This window comes from Ursus maritimus, unplaced genomic scaffold (assembly GCF_017311325.1).
Source record: "Ursus maritimus isolate PB19 unplaced genomic scaffold, ASM1731132v1 scaffold_3, whole genome shotgun sequence".
In the NCBI taxonomy this organism is placed as follows: domain Eukaryota; kingdom Metazoa; phylum Chordata; class Mammalia; order Carnivora; family Ursidae; genus Ursus; species Ursus maritimus.
Window position 1 is genome coordinate 42,963,062 of NW_024425563.1, and position 10,728 is coordinate 42,973,789.

At 45.0% G+C, this 10,728-nt stretch overlaps 1 protein-coding gene across 1 annotated transcript in view; it reads left to right on the plus strand.

Moving 5' to 3' along the window:
- Positions 1 to 447: 447 nt before the first annotated feature.
- The window catches only part of LOC103658961 (RP9 pre-mRNA splicing factor), a 23,100-nt gene continuing 12,819 nt past the window's right edge, over positions 448 to 10,728 (plus strand). The window contains exon 1 of the mRNA XM_040644116.1: positions 448 to 633. Within this exon, the coding sequence (XP_040500050.1) occupies positions 482 to 633 (152 nt within the window). The 5' untranslated portion in view covers positions 448 to 481. The remainder of the gene's footprint in view (positions 634 to 10,728) is intronic.

The window sequence follows — 10,728 nt, forward strand, 5'->3', positions numbered from 1 at the left end:
TCTCTGGGGTAGTTTGCTTTCTTCAAAGCTGGGTGAATCCCAGTACCACATAGCAGCAGCCCGCGTCTAGCGCCCCCCCCCCCCGGCCCGCGTCTTGCCAGGGGGCCCGCAAAGCGGCCCTGCACGGGTCCCCGGCCTCCCGAGGAAGGGGCGCGCGGGGGGGGGGGGGGGGGCGGGGCTACCCCGCAGGCCTCCCCTGCCCCGCCTAGCTAGCAGACGCCGGCAGGGGGCGCGCTCCGACCCCGGCCGGCCTGGCGGCGGGGCCCCAGCGCTCCCAGCGCGGACTTGGGGCCACGACGCGGGAGGCGGCGGGGAGGCTTGGCGGGAGGCGGGGACCAAGAGGCCCCGGCGGGGACAGCGGGCCCTGTCCGGGCGGGCGGCGAGAGGGGGCGCTGCTGGGCCGACGGGCCCCGGCGCGGAGGAAGTGCCGTCTTCGCCGCCTCAGGCGCGCTGCGGGGCCGCCTCAGCCGCGCGGGTAGCGATGTCGTCCCGGCCGGGGCGCGACAACGCGGGGACCGGGAGCGTGCGGCGGCCGCGGGAGCCGGCCGAGCAGGAGCTGCAGCGGCGCCGGGAGCAGAAGCGGCGGCGGCACGACGCGCAGCAGCTGCAGCAGCTCAAACACCTGGAGTCCTTGTGAGTCGGCGCCTCCTCCGCGAGGCGCGGGATCGGGGTGGCCCGGCACCGCGGGGACGCGGGAGGCTGGGTCCCAGGGGACCCGTGCGGCGCTGGCACCCGGACTTCTAGTCGCGCCTCCGCGGGAAGGGAAGGGCCATTCCCCCGGCGCGGCGAGCGGCCTGGGCCGGCAGGGAAGCTTGGGCTTTATTTCTGAGTCCGAGGTGGGTGTGCGGCCGGGGCTCTGCTTGGCGCTGAGGACCTTGCGGCACTTAGTAGGCGCTCGGCGGGGATTTGGGGACTGAACACGCGGCAGGTGCAGTGAGCGCTGCCGTCCTGCCCTTTCGGAGTGGTCGGTTCACAGGGCCCCCCGGGAACCGGATAAAACCCCCATTCTCTTCATCTGCTGCTAAGAAGGGAAGAGAACACGCCGTCCTCTACTGTTGGTGCTTTGGGGGGGGGGGGCTGGAGAATGGGATGAGGACTTGTCCCTAAAGATCCCAGAGGTGGAAGAGAGTGGAGACTTTTTCTCTAGTCCTGCGGGTTTTTACCAGCACGAAGGGTGGGGGCTACAAAGAGGCCAATTCCAGCTCAACAAAAAGAATTACGGCCAGAGTCTCCTGTGGTTGCTGGTCAGCATGGCCTGACTTAAAGGGCCACCGTGCGCCCCCAGCTCCAGCGGGTTCAGGGAGAGAGCCCATAACCCGCGGGAGGAGGGCAGGCTGTAAAGGAGATTGAAACATCAGGTGGGAGGTGGATTCATGATCTTCCAGTTCGTCTCTGTGATTCCGTCTTTCTGTACTTCGCTGGCCAACTTACAAGTTTGGTGCTCACGGAGTTCTTCAATACATACTTCGTTTCTATTTCAGGCACTTGGATCACCTAACCTAAGATGATCATGTAAGGAAAAGTCCTCAAAGGATTCAGATTCTTTATAATTAACCTGGGAGCTTTGACGCAAAATGCATTGCAGTGTTGGAGGCTGGACTGCTCTTTTCAGTGTGACCCTTGAGCTGAATTTCACCTCAGTAAGGCAGTGGTTGCAGGATACAGGCGCTGCATTACTAGCAACAACAGTCCTGGCCCCTTTGGACCCTCTGTGGCCATGTCCTAGACCATGCAGATCTTCAAATATCTTTCCCTAGCATAAGCCTGAGCTTCGCACAGCCCAGTCTGACCCTCAGTATCTTTAACTGTAGGGGTACCAGATACTGGTTAACACTGTACGTTTATTTTGTAGCTCACAGAGCACTCAGGTATCAGAGAGATTATAACCTCCTTTTGCAAATGAGGAAATGCAGGTTCAGCAGTTAAGTAACCTGATCAAGGATACACTGACCTGTAAACTAGCAAAACTAAAGCGGTGTCTGTTTCCCAAATCAGTTGGATTTTTCCACTTCAGGTATTTAAACTTTCTGGGCTGCTGACATATTTGGTTTGGCTAATTCAGGGACTTGTTTGCTTTTAAATCAAGATTTTTACTTTTAGAGTAATACTGTAGTTTAAACATCAAATAAGAGACTAATTTCAAAAAATAGTGGTTCACATCCTGTTCTGTAGTCACCCACATACTCCCTGCAACCCTCCCTCGAACCCTTCCTAATCAAATTTACAGTAAGGAAATGTTTTTTTCTTCTGGGACTTAAGGACTTATTTCCAAATTATATGTTTATGCTGCTTTTATAGATTGAACAATAGACATTACCTATAAACCTCAAGTCACATACATGAGGGTTTAGTTCTCTNNTACCCTTCTTGCATCCATCTTTCCAGTACAGCGCCATGATAGTTTTTGTTAAATCAATAGTGGGTATTAGCATTATTATACTATTAGTATTGTTCACTTTTGAGCCAAAGGGTGTTCTGTGATTTGTTTTGCTTTCTAGCACAGTTGTTTTTCGTCTAGTTAATAAGCACCTCGATTTTTTTCATTTGCTTAAGTTTCCTATTACCTGCTGCTAATTTTATTTGAAAGGCTCTAAAAGCTGAGAGTACTTTTTCTACGTGTTCCTACATATCAGACAGTCTATCAGTTTGTTTTTAAAACCAAGGCTCTTCCATCTGTTCTTCTCCAGTACACTCTGGTTACATTCTAGACCTGGTGTACAACTGCCTTCGTCACTCTCCTGTCTTGGATCCCATTTTTGGACCCTGTGTCTTCCTCTTTCTCTCTTCATTTTGTTGGAGTATATTATGTAACTTCCTATAAAAAGTGCATTGGGATGGGGTCCCTAGGTGGCTTAGTTGGTTAAGTGTCTGCCTTGGGCTCGGGTCATGATTTCAGGGTCCTGGGGTCGAGTCCCACATCAGGCTCCTTGCTTGGCAGGGAGCCTGCTTCTCCCTCTGCTTGCCGCTCCCCCTGCTTGTGCTCGCTCTCTCGATCTCTCTCTGACAAATAAGTGGATAAAATCTGTATTAAAAAAAAGAAAGTGCATTGGGATAAATTTGTTGAGTCTTTATATATCTGAAAATGTCTTTATCCTACCCTCAGACATGATAGGTAGATAGGCTAGGTATAGAATTCTAGGCTAAAAATTATTTTCACTTGCTTTCAAAGGTGGTATGCCACCATTTCCTAGCTCCCAGTATTGCAGAGAAATCTGATGCCACTCTGACTCCCTTTCTTTTATAAGGAACTTGTTCTACCTCCCCTTTTGCAAGCTTTAAAGAATTCTTTATATCTAGTATTTTGCCGTTTCTTTTTTTTTTAAGATTTATTTATTTATTTTACAGAGCATGCACTGAGGGGAGTGGGAGAGGGAGAGAATCTCCAGCAGACTCCCAGCTGAGTGGGGAGCCCGACATAGGGCTCAATCTCACAACCCTGAGATCATGACCTAAGCTGAAATCAAGAGTCGGACACTTAATCAACTGAGCCACCCACATGCCCCTTGCAGTTTCATGATGTGAACTTCTTCTCACCAGATTTCAGTTTTTTAATTTTCTTGATACTTCGTGGGTATCTAATATTCATATATGATCTGTGTTTTAATTTCTTTCCCTCCATTTTGTTTTTTCTTACTCTTAGACTTCTGTGATCCTCTTTTCATTATACTTTCTGTAAGATTTATCTTCTAATCCTTCCACCATTGCACTTTAAGTTTCAATTTTTAACTTTGGAGATCTTATTCTGAGAATTCTTTTTTCATAGCATCCTATTGTTTCCTCAATAACAAATCTGTCATCTTTGAGGATACTAATTTTTTTTTTATTTGCTTTTTTCTTTGTTGTCTGTATCTTCTTTGCCTTTTCTTGTGATTTCTTTCACTTGGAGGTTTTTTTCCTAATGTGCAGGCATCCTTGGATTTCCCCCATTAAGAGTAAGGCATTAATGATAAAGCTATTTTGGAGGGAGCAGTTGGGAAAGAGAGAATGCAAAAGTGCTGGTTTACTGACTGGTAAGTCTCACTGTAGGGATATCAGACTGCAATGAAAAGGAAGGCAAATAACTAAGTTGTCCAGCCAGCCATGTAAAATGGGAAGCCCCATAAGGGTTTTTTTTACAAATTGAATTCAAATTCTTTTACCCCCTGGTTGCCCTGGTTAGGTCCCCTCACACTCCTCTCGTCAGTTTCTTACACTTGACCTTACCTTTTCTTACCTTTTGACCATACCTGCCAGGACCCCACAGGCATCTGAATCTTCCACCCTGTACTCTAACCATGCTCCAACCCTATTGTTAAGTGTCCTTGTCTGCTGGACATAACAGAATGGAGATTCTGTATATATGTGGCAGTTTCATCTCTGCCTTCCACCCCATAGGAGCAAGCTGTGGGAACAACATGCTTACATGAAGGACTCTTCCAAAAGAAATCCTGTGCCAGCACTCAGAAATACAAGAGTATTTTTAAGTACTTGGCAAAATAAAGATTTCTTTCTCCATACCCAATTGGGAAGATGAAGTTTTTCCTCTCTTATCTAAATTTAGTCTTCATACTGCTCAGAGAAACTTATTACAGTCTGAATGATACAATAGCAAGGTTTCACAGATGGTACAAAATAATGGGCCTCCACCAACTTTTTTTTTTTTTTCATTCTAAGGATTAACTACAGAGAGTGCACACTTCTCAACTGTCACAGCGCAAAAGCCAACTACACAATAAACACATTCCCATTCTAGGTCTGGTTGGTTTTTGTTTGTTTGTTTAAGTAATCTCTACACCCAGTGTGGGGCTCAAACTCACAACCCTGAGATCAAGAGTCACATGCTCTACGGACAGAGCCAGCCAGGCACCCCCTCAGATCTGTTATTTTTAATAGTTAAATATTTTTAATAGTTAAATATTACTTTAGACTTTGAGAAATATCTTTTTTAACATGTTAAATAAACTAAAGAATTGTCAAGCCTCGGAAAAATGTTCCTTTAAATTTGGAGAAACAGTTGTAAAATGGACTTTTTAGGGAAGTACATTGCTAATAATAACAGATTTCAAAATGTGTAGTCAGTTCTCATCACATTCCTTTTCCACTTAGGCAAAAGCTTATACATATTTTTCAGGAATGTGAATTTTAGTTTGGCCACATGTTATTCGTACACCTCCTGTGGCAAAAGAAAGTATTGTTGGATCACTGGGTATTGATGAAGATGTTACTTCCTCACTTCCAAGTTCCCTTAAGTCCCAATCCATAAAAGATAGCATTAATGTTTCTAAGGAATGGCTGGTAGCCTGTATCACCATCTTAATATAGGCAAATTTTCATTATTCTTGCTAAGAGAGGCCTAAGCGTATGGCATGCCACAGCTTTCCACCGGAAAATAGTGGAAGTATTTGCTCTGGAAATATCATATCTAAAAAGTCAATTCTGTTTATACCCAAAACAACTTCAGGAACTAAGTCCTCCTCTGTCCCTTTAGAAAAACTCTGGAGTAATGATGGCGAGGATGAGAGTGGAGAAGCCTCCATCACAATCCTTCATCCAGAGATGAAGCCAAAGGGAAGTTTTCTTTGCTGTAACGATTCATGGCATTTCTCATCCCTCATCTGCTATAAAGGAAAAAACACTCCCGTTTTCCTTTTCTACACTCATACTAAGAGTACTACTCTAACTGTGTGGGAGTTTTCCAACACCACCAAGAAATTTTCCTGTTCTCAGAGGACACCAATTACATGTCTTACAGATTGAATTCTGACATTGTCTACCTGGAGTCAGCATCAGAACCCAGAGGTCAAGGGCTCAGTCTCACAAGATTACCCCTTTCCACACGCTTTAGTTGGCAGCCACAAGTCCAGGTTGCTGCTAACCCATTGTCTGTACAGCAGAGGTTCCCCCAGCACACTCCTCTAGTTCGGTTAATTTGCTAGAGCAGCTCATAGAACTCAGGAAAACATTTTATTTACTTGATTACTGATTTGTTATAAAAGGTTATAGGTCAGGCGCAGCCAGATGGAGCAAATACGTAGGGCAAGGTGTGTGGGAAGGGGCATGGAGCTTCCATGTCCTCTCCAGATACACCACACCTCCACGTGTTCAACCTTGAAGGTCTCTGAAATCCATTTTTGGGTTTTGTTTTTTGTTTGTTGGAATTTTTTTTTAAGATTTTTATTTGAGAGGAAGAGAGACAGCGAGCGAGAACACGAGTGGGGAGGAGGAAATTACAAGGTTTTAGGAGCTGTGTGCCAGAACAGTGAAGACCAAATACATATTTCTTATTATAAGTCTCAGTATCATACCTACTAAAGTTGTTTTCTTTCACATCTTAAGATAAGGGCCAAAGGAAAAACATTTCACTTTTCCCTTGGTCAATTCTCCCTAACCTCAGTAACTTCCAATACTTAATCTATTCTGAAGGGTCTTTAAAGTTGGTGCATAAGAAGAGGCTCAGGATAAAGAAAATATTAAATCATTAAGTCTTGCCATACTTTGCAGCTGTTCTAAAGTATTAAAATGAGTCCTTCCCTGGAGGTTTACAAGGTTAAGGCACAGATCTGGGCTAAAATGCTTATGTATTACTCCTTATAGGAGAGGTACAAGTCCCTTTAAGAGTTTAAGACACTCTTTGAGTACACAGACACCCAGCCTCAGAATTTGCTTCCTATCTCTCAGGTTTCTGGGTCTCTCTTAGTTCAGTCCCTGGCCAGGAAGAAGGAGGGCCTGGCCAGTTTGGTGCCTGGGTGCCGCTGAGCACAGACAGGGAAAGTTTTCTGCTATAATAAAGTGATTCCTGGTCTGCAAACCAGAATGATGGAAGCTTATCCTTGCTAAAATCCGTGATTAAAAACCCTATAACTCTGTTTCCCATTAACTTCGTGAATATCAGGGTTGGCTCAGATGTGGACTCCTAGCTTGACATTTCCCCTCGCAGACTCCTTAGAATTATCTGTCGCTACATGGATGTTCCCAGCATCAACAACCAGACGTGTATGCATTTAATATCTGCGCACACTCAACCCAACCCCTGCCTCAGAGAGGGCATGAGGTCGTTGTCCTTGTTACTACCTTCCTCTAACCTCATAGTATTTTGCTTTGGGATGGGGAGGATATTGTCAAAACAGAGGGAAGTATGGTATATAAATTTTATTGTAATTAAAAAAAAGTGGATAAATGAGCAATGTGGGGGGAAAATTTTAGGGAAAACTAGATTTACAACATTATTTGTGCCCAAATCAAATTGTTCTCAAGCTCTGAATTTAAAGTGTTCCTGGAGTTTTCTGTTGTCTAGTGACAAACATGGTGCTAAAATAATTGCAGGATTCAGCTAAACATATACTGACAGTCATGTACAAGTGAGCACATGGGCTCTGGGCTGTGCACGTTTGCACGATTTATTTAACCCATGAACAGTTGTTAGTACAAGAAATGCATTGCTGACGTAGAACAGTGTTGCAGCTCAATGAAAGAACTCCAGATGTCACGAGATCTGGGTAATCGTCCCAGTTCGGCCTCTTAATTGGTATAGCTTCCTTTTAATTGGTATAGCTTCCAACTGTTGGAATCAATGAGGAAAAATGTTGGAACTGATGTTGGAGAAAAAAGATGTCAGAGTCCCTGGCCTGCCCTTCCTTATTTTGAGATTTTAACATGATAGTTTAATATCTGTAATAAGGCATATTTTATGAGCCTCACAAGAGAATGGGGATAGACTTGGCTGAATGCTGATGTACCACGAACATGGGGGAAAAGACAGTGATCCCTGAACCCAGATATGGAAGAGGAGTCTCTGAGTCCCATGGCCTAGAAAGGGAGTAAGCCCAGCTGGGGATGGCGTCTGTGGGAAGTCCTCTACCAGGTCTCTGCCCACCTCCACTTGGGAGCAGCTGGCAAATCCCTGTAAAGCTACAGATCTATAAAAAGATGTGAAGCCGGGCTTGGGGTGGCCAGGCTTCTCTGCTCGTCCACATTTCGGCCTTTGTGATGCCAGTGCTCCAGTCCTGAGCTGCCTCCTGAGGCTGCTGAGAGAAATGACTTGCTTTTAACGGAAGGAGCAGAAGCCAGCATTGTGAAGTGCCTTTTCCAGAGATGAGATATTTGCCGTGACATATTCACCAATGAGGAAATTGAGGCTCCGAAGGGTTAAATAACTTGTCCAAAGTACACAGCAGTGAGAATGAATCAGAATTCAAACCAAAAATTTTTTTTACCTGTGTTAAAGAACAAAAATTCAACCTAATTAGATTTGAAGATCTAATTGGCTTTATTGTTTCATGAATCCAGCAGCATCCCATCTAACAGTAGAGAGATGCTCTAAAGAGTTGTACAAAATGGAAGATTTCTATAAGGAGGGTGGTGAATGAAGTTATTAGCAAAAGAAAAGAAAGGATTGTTCCAGGCAAAGTCCCTTTCCCTTAGGTGGAAGAGCAGGGAGTCTTGTCATGTAGATTACCTCATCTTTTGGGGGGGGGGGGATTAAGGGGGCCCATGGGACAGATTAGTTTATTGGTACTGATCAGAAAATTCTTGCGGATGGTTAAGACTACATTTATGGAGGAGGTTGAAACTATAATTAGAGTATATATTAGCCCAGTTTGGTGACATGGCCTAAGTGGCTCCATTTTGGGCCTGCGGTTTTCTTTTTAACACCCCCAGACCACATTCATTTAGAACTGGAAAATGTTACAGCTGGAATTTGGGGGTTCTCCACTCCAAAAAACCAAAACAAGCAGTTGCACAGTTATAAAGAGAGTCAAATAACAAAAATAATGTGATTTAATAATGAGTTTGATGTCCTTTATTCAAGGAAAATAAATCCATGGATTGGGGAATACACTGTCTTGCTCTTTCCAGGGATCTTGAACAAAAGCAAGTTTTCTATGCCCTTAGTTCTCTTTTCTGATACTTAGCACTATGCCTGGCATAATTGTTGACTGGAAACTTCTGCAATGAATAAGTTTTCAAGTTGAACCATCAGTATTGCCTGAGAATTAAGTTTAGTTTCCCCTATTGTACCTGTTCTTTTTTTTTTTTTTTTAGGAGGAAAATATCAAGTTGGATAGAGCTAGAGTGCAGATTTAATTCTTGAAAAAATTACAGAAATAACATTGAAACTTTAAAACAAAAATGCAGCCTATATAACTATAGCAGAAATGAGCTGCTAATAGCATATTTTTGGCCCTTCTACATTTCGTAATCTCAAATTAACGTCGGTATTTCTTTCAGAGGGAAATTAGTCTGGGCTTAGCAAGATGACATCGATTTCATTTTTCTTTTGTAATGAAAAAACTTGAGGTGCTATATTTGCATTTAAATAAGTATAAGTGAAAAATAAAGGTCCCTCCCTCAGGTATACTTCCAGAGGTGATCTATTCATAATGAGCCATGTCTGTGTTTATACGTATGTACATGTAGTGTCCTCCCCATACACACAAATGGAAACACACCAAGTACACTGTTCTTTACCCTACTGCTTTTTTTTTACTAACTTAAACTATTTTGGATATAGTTTGGATATAGAATGCCCTACATTCCTTTTGGGATAATCAATATCTATTTGGCTATTAGATACATGTTTTAACATTTTAACATTTATTAATGTTTTTCTGGTGCTAAAAGTGAGCCATTTTTATGATACAAAATTCAGAAAATTAATCACCTCTGACGTCACCACCTGTGTGCACCAATTTTGGGACTCCCACATTTCCAAGCTTTTGGAGTCGAAACACAATTTTAAAGGAGTTAAGGTAAAGGAAGATTAGGGGACCCCTTTTTCAGCCGGTCCCCTGAGTCGAGCTGGATAGGTACCAGACCAGCCTTAACATCCACGGAATCAGCCTAAGACACAGGAAGATACATCTGGATCTCTACGAATGAGCATCTCCAGCGCTGAGTATTGAGGTACGAAGTGGGGAGCCGTGAAACCGCGCACAGATATCGGAAGATAAACGGAAGGAGGAGGGAGCCGCTGCGTTCGGGCACTGGGAAGCGGTAGCCACCTGCACTGGGGAGCAGGCGGACTCGGGGACTGGTACCCGCGAGAGAGCAGACTGAGACCGTGAGCCGGGAACGCGCGACACCAGACTGAGGGCCGGAGCTTCAGAGCGTGCGGGGGCAGCTGGCGGCTGGAGGTATTAGAAACACAAAGGACAGAGACGCACCGGCCCTGGAAGTGAGGGTTGGGACGCCGGGTGTGGGGGGCACATCCCGGGGACGTTGCGGGGTTGAGCAGCACCAACAGAAACAGAGTTAAAGTGGCCAGAACATCAGTGGACAATGGTCCTCGATCCCTCTGTTCTGAGAAAGAGGCTGAGGAACAGCAAACCACTAGGGAAAGCTGCCAGAGAACAAAAGCCTGGAAATACTGGCTCACGGTGTGCCCATCCCCATCGCCCCTCGCAGGGGACACGGAGACTCTACCCAAACAGGGTTGCCTGAGTATCGGCGTGGCAGGCCCCTCCCCCAGAAGCCAGCCTGAAAAATCAAGAAGACCACATCCCTAAGATCTCTATAAAACAAGGGCGCACGGCCTGGGTCCCAGTCAATAATTTGGGCGCTGGACAACCCCGCAACCTCTCCTCATCAGAATGACGAGAAGGAGAAATCCCCCCCCCCCAGCAAAGAAAAGACAATGAGTCTGTGGCCTCTGCCACAGAACTAACGGATATGGATATAACCAAATTATGAGAAATGGAATTCAGAGTAACAATGGTCAAGATGATGTGTAGACTTGAAAAAAGTATTAAT